This window comes from Apteryx rowi, unplaced genomic scaffold (genome assembly GCF_003343035.1).
Source record: "Apteryx rowi isolate R43461 unplaced genomic scaffold, aptRow1 scaffold_6, whole genome shotgun sequence".
NCBI classification, from domain to species: Eukaryota; Metazoa; Chordata; class Aves; order Apterygiformes; family Apterygidae; genus Apteryx; species Apteryx rowi.
In genome coordinates, this window is record NW_020450871.1 from 4,051,940 (window position 1) to 4,068,704 (window position 16,765).

General features: G+C 43.4%; 1 protein-coding gene across 1 annotated transcript in view; it reads left to right on the top strand.

Annotated features, from left to right (window-relative positions):
* MAD1L1 (mitotic arrest deficient 1 like 1) overlaps positions 1-16,765 on the top strand; it is a 375,918-nt gene that overhangs the window by 185,160 nt on the left and 173,993 nt on the right. Inside the window, exon 14 of the mRNA XM_026083221.1 lies at positions 486-542. Within this exon, the coding sequence (XP_025939006.1) occupies positions 486-542 (57 nt within the window). The remainder of the gene's footprint in view (positions 1-485; positions 543-16,765) is intronic.

Here is a 16,765-nt window from a genome sequence, read left to right on the forward strand (position 1 = left end):
TCCTCTGACTAGACCATGGGACTGAAATTTGGGAGAGCTAATTCAGTTGATTTGCTCCCTGTAATAAACCTCTTCTTGTATATTTAGACTGCAAGCTTTTGGGGATAGGATTGTCTCATGTAACGGGATGTGGATAGGACATAAGACCTTACACTTGTAATTCCTTTTCAGTGCAATGAAAGTCGCATTGACCTTGGTGGCTTTTTTGGTTGAATTTAACATTCATAAACATGTCTTAGACACTAACTAGATCTTATAAGTATCTTATGAAATGAAGCTGACGACCAAGATACTGGGTAAAGCTTACATAGTGGCCAGTTTTGTAGTTATTTTATATGCAATATTCTTTGCAGTGTTTTGGTGCTACTTAGTCCACATCTCCCAGAATTGAAGTACTGTGAGTTATGATAACTCACGATTACAGGGAATGGAGACAGCAACTGAAAATGCACTTCTGACTACGTTTTATATTTTTTGTCTTAAAGGGTCAATTGTCTCAAGTTCTAGAAGAAGTGGGAAACCACAAGCAAAGAGCAGAGATGGTAAGTGTTCATCTTTTTTTCTTTTCTTTTTCCTTTTTTTTTTTTTCCTGTTTTACAGAGCAGTAACATATGCAAAGGTCAGTGCCTTTGAACACTGGATCAATTCCAAATTTTTAGATATGAATAGCAAATAAACATTGCAAAGGTTTGTATCACTATTGCTAGTCTTGGAGCTAACAGTCTCCATACYCACCTGGAACAAGCGTTGGGTGAGATGCAGTGGTCTTATTTTTCTAGCAGTTTGCCTTCTCTTTGCTAGCAGTTCTGGAAGAGAAGGAAGCATTTAATTCCATAGTGAATTAACTCCTTTCTTTGGGGACCTTTGATTCAGTCTCAGGTGTGCCAAGGACAAGCAGATGAGACAGAATATACCACAAACTATTTTTTTATAATGTCTGTTAACTTTCTGCTGGGTTTGTCTATTTTGTTGGCAGTTCCTTCAAGGACCAAAAAAAAAACCAGAGGCCACACACCAGGCCGGTAGGGAGGCTCATATGCAATTTCATGACTGTTGTTTATGRTTCTTCATGTTCGGGAATACATGTGGTGTCAGCCTTAAACTGTTCTGTGAACCAGTGTTTTTGCAAATGGGCGAGTTGTGGGATTCTTTGTGCAGCTTTTCCTAATCATAAGCAAACCTGAGCAGTACCAAAAATGTGGACACTAATTCTGTAGATTTTTTTTCTTTTTTATGCTGGATGAATTTTGTCAGTGATGAAAAGGTGGGCATACATCACTGGCTAGTGAGCAGGTACTAAACAGACTCCTGCTCTGAAATCCAAATCCTAAACTCTAGTGCTAATGCTAGTCTTTTTAGGTCTCTGCTTAGCTCTACCAAGGCACTGAAGATCAAAACTGATGTGCCTCTGCTATATTAGTTTCCTTTGGTTTGGCTGAAATGCTCTTTGCTGTTTCAACGTTAAATTTTCTGTAATGAGAGCGTTAATTGACTCCAGTTCTGGGGTGGTCTTATACTGTGGGCAAACATTTTTGCCTGCTTAGTCACCTTCTCTGGTGATGTAGGTCAGAACTGCTATTTCCAAAGAAAACTGCAGTAATCCTATTTACCATCTGATCTCATTATGTGCTGCCTTGTTGTAGTTTTAAATTCTACACGCTGAGCTTTGTATTGTGCTCACCGGACACATTGGAGCATAAAGTTGCTGTTATGTTTTAAAGGTTCTGATGTGCATTCTTAAAAAAAAAAAAAAAACACTTCAAAAATTTTCCTCATGGCTCGTTAAGCCTGGGTTTTGAGTTACTTGTCTGCCTTCAAAAATTCATAGTATTGAGCAAGCTAGCAGAGAGCTGGAGCAACTGGAACTTCCAGTGTTAAAATATTAATTGCTGTTGTGCATCATCCATCAGAAGAGGGATAAAGGAGCCTTCRGTGCCTATTCCCAAGGGTTATTCAGGGGAAAACTGCAGGTCTTGTGATCTTCCCTGCAAAGCTTACATCAGTCTCACATGAGGAGCCATTTTCTGTGGAGCTTTGGACTATGGATTGCAGATTGCTGAGGTGGGGGCTTTATTCAGCCATTTTGAAGTTGTTCAGTAAATATAAGAAAATCGCTTCCAAGAGYGGAATGGAGATTGTTTTTCCTCTTTCCCTCATGTGCCTTTTGAGAAAAACCTGACCGTATAACTCCTCCTCTTCACCAGTGGTGGATGTTTCTCCTCCTTCGCCAAGTAAAATCTCCCTGATAGAGGAAAAGATGTTTCACTTTTTGTCTTCTCCAAAGGGTGGCAGGGGTCTGTCGCCTTTGGATGCTGCTCTTCCCTTATAGTGGGCTGCCCGGGGGCTCCAGCATTACGCCGTCTCCTCCCTCCCTTCGAGCAAACTGTTCTTCCCTTGCTTTTTTTTCCCTCCAGATCAGYGTCTCACCTGGGTGGCCTTATTTTCAAGCTCGTTTAAAGTCGGCATCYCAGCAGTTACTTGCCTGATTGGGATTCCCGGCGCCTCTCCTGCCTTTTCCTCCCCCTTCCCATTCTTTGCTCGCGATCCGCTTCTYGTTAGTTTGACGTTAAGCTTCGCTGGCTGGGAGGCCACGGAGAGGCCGCTCCGGGYGCTAACAGACAGGGATATTGCTTTTCATCGGCCCTCCATCGGCAGGTTTCCGGCTCTCCGCAGACGGCACACGCGCCTGCTCGGGCTGCGCCTCGGCGGAGGCGCCGGCTCCGCGGCCGCCCTGAGGAGCGCTGCTGGCTTCCCCTCCCTSCCCAGAGCGCGGGGCCTGAGGCGGCGCGGCCTGAAGCCTGCGCAGCCTCATCGACGAGCTCGGTGGGGTTTCTTGCGGTTACGCTGTTGGGAGCGTCTCCTAGATACCTTGGGAAATAATTCAGTCTTTGCATAGGAATAGTTAAGAGTAAAATCCCCGGGGGATGAATCCGTTAGGGTGGTGGCCTCCACAAGAGAGTATCTGCGTGCTGCGTCCTTGGGAGCAGAGGGCCCCATTTCAGGGAAGCGTGTCCGCAAGGAGAGTGTGAGCAGGCCGGCGGCGCGTGCTGTAGGGGATGTTTGCYGGTCTGCCGGCAGCGCCCCGCGCTCGGGCAGCGTGGCGGCTCGCTTCGCTAACCGGCGTTGGCTATTCCAGCACACGCTTCCCTCGCTTGTCAGCTAGGAGTCAGTTTACTACTGGAAGGAAGAAGGAAAAAAAAAAAAAGAAATTTAAACATCTTCAGCTAATTGCAGTTGACAAGACAAAGGCAGTTTGACTTTCGAGTATTAATTAGTAAACCCATACTAATTAGCTTGTATAAGCACAATTTATGCTTCTTTCCCTAAATGCAATTAATATCGCAACTGAAGGCGTCTCTGGGCTGTGCCGCTGTATCATTAACATACTTTACCCTAATTAGACACGGCCAGTAGTGGCTGGAGAAATGAGTTTGTGATTACAACCATAAAAAAATCCTCTAATATTTTATATCCTTCAGGGAACTTGAACCTCGAATTTTTTTTTTCCTGATTTAAGAAAAATTACCCTTACCATTGTGCTGTGTAGTTATAACAATGAAACTTGGATTTTCTCCCCTTCTAACCCTTCAGTTATTTATTTTTCTGCATTCATGGTTTGAGCGTGTTCCTGTTAMAAGTGAACAGTGCCTGCCCGGTCTTCTCATAGACAGCACATAACAGAGTCTCCAATCTGATAAGGCTCAGATGACTCAGATATCCCCTGATTTTGTGGCTTAAAAAGGTTGCTGCTTTTTGTACTTGCTGAAAGAAGGTTTTTTTTATTGTGGATTTTTTTTTTKKKGGGTGCCTTCTTTCCTGCARTTTCTGTGTATGTATGTGTGTGCTTTTCTGGCAATTTTATCAGCACTGGAAGGTTTCTTTAATGAGGCTGGCTCAAATATCTTTATCTCCAGGATGTGCCAGGAGCTTACTCGTAGCGCTCACACCTCTGCCTTCCTGCTCTGTGATCCTGGAATCTTACTCCTTACGGTACGCTTGCCTAATGCTCTCCTGGCTCATCGAGCTGACGGCTAGCTTCACTCGTGCCAAGATATTATTTGTGGAAAGTGCTTTYCTGTTTGTTTTATATTATTTTTCTTTCTTTCTTTCCCTGAGGGAGGGAAGCAGAAAGGATGGTAGTTTTTCTAATTTTCATTTGCCTTTTTCGTCTCCCTTTATAGACAGGAGGAAATGATTTGACTCAAGCTTGCCATCTAAGCAAAGCTGCGATCCTTGATCTCTCACTTTCTTTCAGTCTGGTTCTATAGCAGGGGGCATTCATGTCAGGATTTTTTTTTCCATCATTAATCCCTGAGGCAAGTGAGCTTGGTATTAAAAAAGTATCACCTGTATTTTCGTTGCCCTGAGGTGCTCTGGATATCTTTTGGCTTTCATCTTCAAAAGACAGCTTGGCCCATGTGGGCTCTGAAATCTATAGACTACTCATTGGAACAAATTATATTTCACCCTCCAGCGGATTAAAAAGGGTGGATATAAGAATCRGAAGAATTGTTTAGCTGGGAGGGAGTAAAGAAGTTTTGAAGTCCAAGGATGTAGCCGTCACAAAATGAATGGCATAAACTGAGTGTCCTTACGGAAGAAATAAAGAGACCTTAACATGAAAATGATGAATGCCCCTTGCCTTGACTGAAAGTGTTCGTTAACCCTCTACAAAGAACAGGAGACCTTTATTTAAGGGCAGCAGGTCAGGAATAGTCAGGGAGCCAAATCATGTGCTCGATATGATGGAACCGTAGCACTGAGGAATAACTTAAATGTCAGTGGCTAGCTACGTTCATGGTTATCAGATAAGTAATGAAGACAGTGTGGAGGAAACATGGAAAAATCAACACAGGGGACACTCGATGCGTGATGTGGTTTGGAACTAGTTGTTAACTGGAAAGCTGCATGGAAAAATGTCAGAAAAAAGTTTGGAAAAATCATGATAGGCATCAAGATATAAACAGCAAGAGACCCACACGGTTCGTAAACCCTTTGGTTATTACTAAAAGACTACTTTCAAGTAGCTGCATGAGACCTCCTAAGTTTTAAGAACTGTAACTTTGATTTGATACTTAAGAGATACACCTGGCAAGGTTCAAAAGATACTGTTAAATTTTACTTTACAGATGATGACAGGGATTATATCAAAGAAGTGAACCTTAGTATAGAAGGACCTGAGCTGTATAATTGGGCAATATGGCTAATTTAATTCCTGTTTAAGAGTTATCAAACATGAAGTAASAAATACAACAGAGAAGACACAAGCATGATAAAAGTGATGCTTATTAAAGGAAATGTACATTTTCTCTATTATCTACAGTGGGATGGCAGTTAAATGTAGGATTAGAGTACCAAGCCATGATAGTTATAATAAAAATGAAGCTTTGCCAGAACGTATATAGAACCGCCAGGTTGRGAGGGGAAGGCAAATGACTGGTGCAGGAAGCCTCCAACTCTCAAAAGTCTGTTTCATCATTTCCAAATTGATTTAGAAAGAGGACAGCAAATGTCCACAGCATTTGACAGATTTTATCCTAGCATCTTATACAAGACTAGCAAAACCAAGACAGATGACTAACGTGGCATTCAGCTGAGCAGGAGCATGATTACAGCAGTAGGTTAGTAAGGCAATTTTAGGGAAATATCCAGTTCTCAAATCAGATTGAAAAACATGAATCTGGTTATAAAGAAACAGCAAGAAAATTGATCCAGAATGAGATAATATAGGAACACAAGACTGGAAAAAGACTCTTAGATCATAAAGTCCAGTCCTCTGGTATCTAAGGCAATCACATCATATAGCTTAGCTCATAAATTTATCAAGCTTGTCTTGAAACAGCTTAGGTTGTTTTGTCCCATTGCTATCATTGAAAGACTGCTCTGATAGCTAGAAATCTTCCCAATTCCAGCTGAATATATATGTGTCAGTTAATATCYATTTTTTCCCATGTTAATGTTCTTCTTAAACTATAGTGACTCTTCTTCCTCCCTCATATTTATGCTGTGACATATTTATAGAGAGCAATCATTCTCTCCCAGCACTTTCTTTGTCTAGGCTAAACAGATCAAGCTCTTTCAGTCTTCTCTTAAAAGAAGCTCTTCAGTCTCCTTATGAATCTTGCAGCTTTCTTTAAACCTCTTCCCATTTTAGTATGTCTCCTTTGAAGATGAGTAACCAGAATTGTAGACATCATTCCAGGTGATGTTTCATCACTGTCTTCTACAGGCACATACCTCTCTGTACTGGAGATATTTCACCTCTTACATTATAAAATTGCATTTTCTATTTCCACTGTCACATGGCACTGATGGCTCCTGTTCATCCTGTGATCAATTAATCCACCCAGCTCTTTGCCTTCCTCTGCTGTTTCCAACTGATAAAGAGTTTATAGGAGAGGTTCTTGCTGTTGGTCCCTATTTGTGTGACCTAGCACTATTGCATTACAGTTCTGCTTGTATTCTTTCAGTTTTCAAAGTCATCTGGCTTGTACTTTGTGGTATTGCTATGTTCCTCTATGACAAAGCCTTCCAACTTTGTATTATCAGTACGTTATATCACGGCATTTGTAACTTTTGTCCCAGGATCCTTAGTGATTTGTTTGTTTGTTTTAAATGTGGCCCTGTAATCAGTGTTTGAGACACCTTTTTCACTGTCAGATGATTTTATTTTTCAGCATATCCTTTTGATACTTCTTTGTTCTGTGTATATTTCACAGTGTTCATATTATCCCCTTTTTCACTTTCTCTTGTAGTTCTGTTAATTTAGAAATAGGATTTGTTGGGAGAGGGGGAAAGTGAGTGTGCAGGAGTCATTGACACCCCTTTTTCAACTGTTCTCCCTGTGTTTTCACTCTAGAGCTTTGGTTTTCCAGGTAAAGTAAATCCTGGATTGGGGGGATAGGAGTAGATAGATCTACTCTTCTCCTTTTCCTAGCTGAGAGCTCTCTCTCAATGCTTGTTATAAACAGGTATATTAAAATTAGTCCTTGCTGTTCCCCATGGTGTAGAAATATGACCTCCCAGGAACAAAAAAGGAACTTCTCTGTCCTCTCTTAGCATAGGTGAACGGCCTGGGAGGGTTGTGTTGCATCTGCTGCCTGCTCCATCTCAGAAAGTTCTTGTTGTGCACCTACAAGTATAGCAACTTTGGAGGCATCTGCTGTGTGCGGCTGTGGGCCGAGCAAACAGAGTTGTGGAAACACTGGGACCTTGGTAGATAATGTTGCCAAACTGCCTCTAGACTGGGGAGGTGATCAGTACATTGAGATATCAACATGTGAAAGTGCAATGCCATTTTAATGAGGTTAGCAGAAGATGCTTTGTGAGTCAATTCTTGTGGTTTATCTCTGTTTTAAAAATCTAGCCAGGCACATGGGATCAAATAGTACATTTCCTTCAAATTAGAAAGAAATAAACTGTCTGTTTAAAAGTCCCACTACACAAATGAACCTGATGTTGGAACCATTAACATTAAAGCTTTATGGAACTCGGCAGCACCGTTTGGTTTCAGCAGGGTCATTTTCATTTTCTCATTGAAGGCTGTAACAGCTAATATGGGGTTAAAGACTTGTACACGACAGTGGGAAAAATGTAGTTTTCTCCTTCTTCTGAACTTCCCATGGGAACGGTACTGCTGGACTGTGGGAAAATAATCTGACCCAAACGAGAACTGCAGTTCAAGCTCAGATGGGATGCATGGACCATGATCTAAGTCCAAGCCTGTAATTTGGGAATGCCTTAATGCTGCAGGTGTACCCTTAATACCTGGGCTATACTAACAAACGTAGCAAGTTGCTTTTTGGTGAAAAGGATGATAGTGAAAATTCTGCTTTTCAACTCAGAAATAGGATGAAAGTTCATAAAACACTCTCACCTTTGCATTGCAGGATTATAACTGGAGTGAAGACTGAGGGTGGGGGGGGAAAGCACTAGGGCTTTTTTCCTCAGTTGTTGAGCAGAGGAGAAAAGGTGGGTTGTTTTCACAAGCAGAGGACACTGCTGGCTTGTGATTAGAGCAGCTCTATTGTCAGTGTAAAATCTGAGCTATACTGAGGTACTTGGTGAAATAAAATGGACAGGACAGGGATATTGTCAGAGGCCTTGTCATAGTGGTCATGGCCTTGAGATAGGAAAGGCAAAATGAATGTGCTTTTTAGTATAATGCTTTTCCAGTCTTCATTCACCCTCACAGAGTCTGTAATAAGTCATGGGCTACCTTGGACTCCTGCAGTTCAGTTTAGTTGAGCTAAAACTCCTTGGAGAAGGCTGGGAGACTGCCATATTTGGCACTATGAGAGGTAGGAGGGAAAATCGGGTAAGATTTCTGGATACCTCTAGGATTCAGGAATTTCTGTCCCTTTTTTCTGCCTTGCCTAAAAAGCAGCTTGGAGAACCCATAGAAGGAACATGTGCTTTTCGCGCATGTCCAGAGAGGGAAAGGAAGGCTTTTTAAATATCTGTTGAATACCCATGATAGGATGGGACACAGTAATCCTTAATCTCCAGCTTGCCTGACAGCAAGGAAGGGAGACAAGTTTTCTCTAGTTTGTCCCATCCTTAGAAGTTTCAGCAGCATTATAACAGGACTGTCCTAGGAGATCTGACTCTGGGAAATGCAGATCTTGGGCACAATTTGCTCTGAGCATGAAGGAGGACGTGAAGATCTCTAGCTACCCTTGGATTTAGGGGAGCATTAAGGGCATGTTCACTGGATGTGCCCACACATCAGATTGCTGGATACCTTTCTTTTGGCCCAGAGCTGACTTTGGGTATACAAAAAGATAGGGAAAAAGCTTAAATAGCATTAAGTTTCAGGACTTAGTCCTTGCACTGACAGCCTAATCAGCTTGCTTCATCATTTGTTTTGCTTTCGATCTTTTTGGGTCTCAGTGCCTACAGAAGAGCCTATTGCCAGTGTTTTTTGCCTTTGGCTGTTAGATGCTGGAGGTATGGCAGTGCTGGTGGCAGGCGAGGGTCTCTCTCAACCACTCTGTCAGGGCAACCGAGTCCTCCAGGAGGAGCTTTAAAACTGAATTTATCCGCAGAGACAAGGAGATCATAGAACGGAAGTTTTCCTGTGACCTCGTGGTAAATAATGAATGGCACTGCCCTGCCTTTTTGGAATCGCTTAATTGAGGCTGACAACTCTGTTGTATTACAGGATCTAGCTTGTCAGGAGAATTTTAACTTATTTATGAATATTTCATTAACCTCTAAAGACTGGCTGTATAAAATCAAGCTCCTGCCAGGCCCTGTCCTGTTGATGCTGTATTCAGTGCTAATGTCATCTTCTGCACCTCTATTACACCTTCCCTTCCCCTCCGAATGAAGCCTTGGAGCTTATTGTTGGTGGCAGCAAGGGACCCGTTCACCAAAGGTTAAAATGCCAGGTTTCCGTTTTGGCACCAGCGCTGAACATACGGTATTTGCGAGGGAAGCGCTTTTTGCTTTTCTTTCTGTGATTGCTTGCTGGCAACAGAAGGGAACCACAGGCATAATCCCTAGAGGCTAAAATGGGCAGAGCTGGCTTGGCAGGGCCCTTGATATAACCTTTGCTTTTGGCATAAGGACAGAGATTTCCTACCTCTTATGGATTCAAAACCTGCTTCTTGTGGTAGCAAAAGGGCCTCGTGATGGCTCATTTAGCTGGAAACCCTTGAGTGCTTTTAAATTTGCTCTTTTCAAGCTGTTCTTGAGAAGGGTTTGGGGAACAGGAGCAACTTCTTCAAGCATCTGCATCTGTTTCCGGAAGGCAGAAACTAGAAGGCCCTGTTGAGGTCATGCTAACTGGCTCCCCTGCCCCATCCTTGTGCTTCCCATCCCTGGGAATTCAGAAAGCACCTTGACTGTGAAAGCCTGGTGGCCCCAGCTTGCCCTCCCTTGCCCTGCTCAGATGTGCCTGAAAACAGTGCTTCCAGCAGTGGTGAACTGCAAAATTGTGCTGGGGATGTGGCAGGGGAGAGAGCTGTTCTTAAAAGCGTGTTGAAGCATGGGCTGTAGTTGGTTCCACGTGAGCTGGAACAAGAGGTTTAAGTTCAATTTTCAAGTCTAGCACTTGGCGAAGGCTCCTTTGCTTTYTTATAGTTAAGCAGAGATCGATTCTGCTGTATTTATGCTAGGGTACTAAGGAGCAAGAATGGTTGTTATGATTCCTCTTTCCTTTTCCCTTTGATCTTCTTCCTAGGTGGTCGGCTGAAATGCATAGATTCTTCTCTGACTATTTGTTATGTGATGATTTCTTGACAAGAAAACTGATGAGGGGGGTGAGAGGTGGGACTGCAAACTACCATTTAATGAGAATATGGTGATTGAATGCTCCAAAAAATCCTCAAGGGTATGTTTTCAGGAATGGGAAACAAGCTCTATTCAGACTTTGTATGGAGGAGGTACAACATCCTTGCAGATTTATTTGCTGCTTTGCTTCTGAATCATAGCTGCTAGAAGACTTGCTTCTAGCAGAAGTGCCTACTCGTGTGTGAAGGAAGTGACCTGTGTGGTGCTYTTTCTGAGAGCAGCCAACTTCAGTGCACCAGTGCTTTGGCTACACCGGATGGGATTGTGGCATGTTCAGTGCAGAAGCCTTGACAGGTTCTCTAAAGACACTGTTATTCAGTGTTTTGCAGTTCTAACTAGCAGTAATGGGTAGGAGGTGTCAACTGTTTAGGGCTAATTACTCTGGAGCTTCCTCATCTCAGTGGACACCAGCTGTTTTCCTCTCCCTGGTGGGAGGAGCTTTCAGTAGTAATTAAAGGAAACAGTCATCTACATGCTTGTGGAAGTGGTGGAGCGGGGCTGATAACAGCAGAGAGGCTCTGAGCTGAATGAACATGGAAATGAGGTGATCCTTCTTCAGAATTAGCTCTTAGAGCAGAAGAGAGATTTTCGGAACATGGTGCTGTCAAGGATTTTTTGCTGTGCCATGCCGGCAGTGAGATTTCACGGCAGCACTCGGGAACGTGGAGCAGACAGGGTGCTAGCAAAGCAGAGGCAAAAAGATTCCACATTTACGTCTTTCTCTAGAAGTGAGAGGTGAAATATGTAATTACACTTGAATAGACTCWTGGGTTTAAATCAGCTTCTCCAGTTCTTTTGCTTGGTGGATATTTGCTCCTCTTCCCCTCAAACTTTCCAGTTTAGTTCATCTTGAGCACTGAGCTGGTTTCCATCCTGCTGAAATGTCTAGTGCTGCTTATTTCCAGACCGACATCTCTTGTACCCATCCCAGAGTACAAGGATGAAACGAATATAGCATAAAGTGGGGGAAACAAGCTCAAAAAATCATAGGTCAAAACTGTCTAAAATGTCATAAGTTGGCACTGACGTGACAGATGGTGTTACACATTACGGGCTGTTGACATGGAGTCAGCACTGGTGACCAGGGCGGCAGATTTTAGCTGTGTTGTAGCAGCGGGGAGAAACTGTCCTGTTTGAAGGAAGGGCTCTTTCCAGAGCCAGTGTATGGTCGTGTATATACTACTTTGGGGTAAAAAGGGTCCCAAGTGTTATAGTGAGTGGGTCAGTTGGGACTTTCAGGTTGTTTGAAGCTGTAAGATTTTGTCCCTGTCCTTGAAATCCTGAGTCTCAGTCCTTAGCGTGCTGCTGCAGGGTAACAGTATCAGTGTCATTTTGTCCCCCATTTGAGTAACTGCCATATTTGCTGTTGGAGGTGAAAAAGAAAGAAAAAAAGAAAGAAAATATTYTCCTGATTTTTCTCAAGTATTCCAGACAGGAGTATTTGAAATGGATCGTCTGAATGATGGGTTGAGCACTTCCAATTAGACATTATTGCTCATCAACAATAATCTGCTGTTATGTGGAGCACCTGCTGGTGCTGGGATCTTCGGTGCTGCTGGGACAGGGCCAAGGCAGGGTGCGATGACTGGCAAGGGAGGTTGGTGCTGGAGAGCATTGGCATCTGGGGGTGTCTGTATGCGAGAAGAGCATCGAACGGGGCAGGGGCTGGAGTCCTCASGCAAAGGGGTGTGTGGTGGGCATTTGGGGGAGAAGTGGAGTGTGCGGCTAGTGTCGTGGCTCGTTGGATGGGTTGTACTGGAGAAAGACTAGTTGTAGGTGAGCAGGGTCAGTGTGGCACCTCTGCTCTGACTGAGTCCACCTATAGGTGACACCAGCCTTATTTCACATAGCTGAAACCATTTTCTGTAGTGCCCTATACCTTTGTGATTATGTATGAAAACCAAAAGGCAACTAGTTATCCACAGCGTGTCTGTGCGCTCRTCCTCGCTGGTTTTTACCAGCGGAGTTGTGCCTCTGCAGCAGGGCAGAGTTTGGCTGCCCACGGGCCTTTGGACTTTCACCAAGCTGGGCTTGTGGCAGCACAATGTGGAAAGGGAGGTTTTTGAAGGAAGGCTGTGGGCTGCCTGCAGATTGGGAATCAGAGGGGAGAGAGGTGAAAGCTCGTTAGGGCTCCCTTGGGCTAGATGAATTAGTTAATGACTATGCTGTGCTTTGAAAATGCAAATGCTGTGTCAGAGCGAAGTCTGATTATAATAATCAATCTTCCTTTTGAGAGGGTGCCGGAGACGGGGAGCGGGGAGCGGGACGAGACTGGGGCTGAATTTTGAGCTCGCGGGTCTGCGTCTCGCTGCCGGCGTTCGGGCGTCCCGATGCTGCCCGGGAGATCAGTGGGGCTGGGAGGAGAGGCAGGAGGCGGATCTGGGGGGCTTGCAAGCAGCCTTGCAAGCACCGGTGGCTCCTCCAAGGCTGAAGTTAATTTTGTAATTTTGTTTCTTACGAGTGCCCTGGCTGGAAGGGAAGGGGTTGGCATCTGCTCCCGTGTGTGAGCCACCCCTGCTAATAGGAAAGATAGAAACTGCCTCATAAGCAGGATCCTCGGGGGGATGCAGGAGAGAGGCGGGTGGATGCCGCAGACGTCCAGCGGTGACAGCTCCTTCTCCCTTGGCACTTTATTCGTTTGTAGCAAGCGTTCCTAGTAATTACGCCTCTTAATTTAGAAGAGCGAGTGGGAGAAAGGAATATAAATTTGTGTATTAACTTTAGAGATTGGAAATAGGGCGAGCGAACCTTCTCTCTGGAAGATTATATTTGGAAATGAAATAGAATGACATTCAGTATAAACTTGAAAAATTGCTCTCTTTTACTGCAACAGGAGGAGACAAACCACAAGCCAGACTGTACYGGAGAGAAGCAGAAGTCAGCATATGTCCATTTCCCAGTTTGTGTGTGTCTATGATAGTATATATGCCTGGGTACATTTTTAGGAAACTGTTTGCCGGAAGGTTGCTTCTAGACCTTTCTTCTCATTGATAAAAGTATGCTGAGTTTGTTACAGATTAATTAACCCATAGCAACTGTGGGGTATTGGGCAAGTCTGATCCAGCCAACCCTTCTCTTTGCAGAGGAAAAATGTATACATTTTTTTTGCTTCAGTCAAGTGTGAAATAGGTAGTTCTAAAACACTTTTTATTGAATATCTAATTTTCCTTTGATTTTATTGCTTCTGTTCTACAGTATCATCAAGGATTAGTTTCTCCAAGAAAAAGCATCAACTAATCCTGGGCTGCTTAGCCTCTTTCTGAACGGCAAGTCCTATTTTGTTTCAATTGSAAATATTGTCTTATTTTTTAGAAGAAGGGTTAGGTTAAAGATGAGGAACAGGCATTTCCGTAAGAAATCTGATGTAGCTTAGTCCTTCCCATGTGTGTTTCTCTGCAGACATTTTGGGAGAACAACACTTCAGCATACCAGTGGGCTGGGTGCATGGGAGAGATGYTGCTGCTTTTGCTGAGCAGAATGATTCATGGAAGTGGCCAGCATGGTGTTTTACTACCTCGTAGTGTTGCTGGACACCCAAATTAAACTCACTGGTGTTTATGTATGTTGGGTTTCTGTCCAGGCACCATATGGTCTGGTGGCAGTAGGGAGTAGGAGGTCACCAAACTTGTTGCGCTGGTCTAGGGGAAGAGAAGTGAGTAAGATTCATATTTACTGCTGTATCCTTTGGAGAGAATTACAAATAGCATTGCTAGAATAACTGGCCTATGAAGCTCCTGGGGACCAGTAGTTTGTCTATTTTCAAGCCTCAGCCTATGGGTCATGCTCAGTGTCCCGTTTCTTTGTTCTAGTCTATTTTAGCACATACTCTTCCTTTCCAAGTCTGCTTGGTTTTCATACATTTAAATATTTATGTATTTAAATAGCTTCCTGAATTGTGTTGAGACTCGTAGTCAAACACAACCTCTCAATTCACCTTTCCATGCTGCATCCATGCAATTCAGTTCCTATTTATCTCTGCCTTTTAAAATCAGCTCTTTTGCTGAGGAAAGCCTTTCAAAGGATGTTGCATCAGCCCATTGTTAAATAAACCTTTAGACATTTATAATGGATTCAGCATTTCCTGCTTTTTGCAGTTCCAAGAATGCTGAATGACGTGCAGACACACTTCATCAGGGTAAGACTGCTGGATCAGCCCCTTGCTATAATTCACTGATTATTCAAATAATAACTGTATGTCTCCAGCATGAGTTCTATGAAATATGTGTACATGATATGGGTGAATAAACCAGCCCTTTTTTTCAGCATGCAAATCTTGACTTGAACAGTGAGTTAAAATACTTTAGATAATGAGACCTTTCTGAACTTCACTACCTAAAATAGGGCACCTGAGATTTTGTCATTATTTTGGGTAGTGCGTTAAAATTGTCAGAAGTTCTTAAATACCATTTTCAAGGGTGACTGATTTAGTTTAGAGGTTTAAGTCCTGTGGTAAGTCCCATTTTGGAAGTGGGGTGTAAGCAGCCAGGTCAGCAAGGTGCTTTGGAAACCTTCTGCTCTATGAGCACTAATGTCCGCTGGGATCAAGCGGGAGGAGCAGTGGGTCCTCCCTGTTGCATAGACTCACAATACTTGTTTAGGAGGGGACAAACATGGGTCGAAAATGCCAAATGCCAAAAATATGCCAGAAAATCAGATCTCTAAAGTAAGGATCTGTTTATTCCAGCTTTCAGGAGATGAGTTTATAGTTTTATGTTTCTCCTGTCTTCTCAAATATATTTGAATGATTCCTACAGAAGCGGAAAACAGAAAGGAGCACATTTCTTACACTGCTGTGGGTGTTTGCTATGTCATTAACACTCGGAGGAGAACCACCATCTTGAAATCCTGTCCAGGCAGATTTAAAAGTAAAGGCAGAAAGAAGAAAGATATTCCATTTAATTATACACTATACAAAATTCCCTCCATATTCTTCCTCCCCCTCCTTCTTGGTTTGTAAATAATAATGACAGTATTTTTGACAAAGTATTTGCATTTCACCTTTTTGGGGGGTTGCATGCAGCACAGATTTGTGTGTGTGGACATTTTAAATTATTTTAAATACCAGATGTACCACGATCACTTTCTATTGACAGCAGTAAAGCTGGACTGGAATTAATGGCTATGAAGTCAAAGAGAGCAGAAAAGGTTCTGGATAAATTGGATCAATTTAGGTTGAGAGCAAGAGGCTCCAGTGACTCTGAAAAGAGAACATTACATAGTTAAAATGTTAAGTACCTGTTTACGTGTTTTATTCATAAGTCGTGAGCTCTGACATTACTCATTATTCTGCCCTTTCTAGTGTCATAAAAACCTTGGGTAACTTAAAATAGCTTGGCTTCTTTTCAAGTTGCTAATATAYTGCATACAGTGGGGCCATCACACGGGGTCTGATCCTGAGCGACACGAGGTGTGGGTGCCTCGTCCRACTTGTGCAGTTTTCGGGATAAGAGGTGCAATACTGTATGGCTATAGAAATTATAGGACAGTGTTCTCCCTCTGCTCTCGACGCTAGTTTAAAGGGCCAGATCAACAGAAAGAGGAGCTAAAGGATCTATGCCTGACCTAGGTTATTTRGTACAGAAAGAGGGAATACAGCAAGGAGCTATGATTTAAGCAGCCCTTTTCCCCACTCTGCTGGGTAAAGGCCTCTACTAGTTTAATGTATTCAAAAACAACAACAACAAAAGTCTRTCTCAGCCACTTACATAAAATTATTGATAACAACTGGCAGAATTTAGACAGAAATACTGAATTAGTCCAAAAAAACCGCCTGCTGAACTATGTGAAGCCAGCATCTAGTGAACGAGAGAGATTAGGACTGGAAACGAATTGAGCCAAAGTGATGGGATGGAAATTAGGCAGAAGAAATAACAAGAGGAAAGGCTGTCCTGTCCCTCTCCCCTCTGGAGCCCTGTGCCTGCAGCCGACCCCACGAGGACGAGCGGACGGCAGGCACGAACTYGCCGCTGTGCAGCGAGGCATTTCATGGTTGTTGCCTGCTCCCAGGAGACCCCCCGAGTGGCTACATCGGAGGAATGCCCGCGGTAATGCCCCCCCCACCTCGTAGACTTGCAGAAAGCGCTGAAAATCACCTYGAATAGGGGTTTGGACTTCTCCTGTTACTGCCTTCCTGTTGCCTACTTTTCCTCATTCATTTCTGTTGTTTTTCATTCTTTTTTCTCTGCTTCCTTTCCTGATTGCATCATGCGCAGAGCTGCTGCGGCTCTCCGGCTAGGCAAGGCAGTAGTGGCAATGTCTTCAGCAGCCTGGTGCTGGTACGAGTGCGCCRGGTCTAACCGGAGGCCGATAAGATCATCCTCTGCTTGTCACTCTCTAGCAGGTGAAACTGCAAATAAGAGGAAGATTTTTAACCACAGATTCCTTATTTTTTGCTCTTTTTGCTCTTCTCTTCATTCTTGTTTTGTGAGGACCCTATGTGCCTGCACTGCCTTCAGAAAAGCAGAACTGG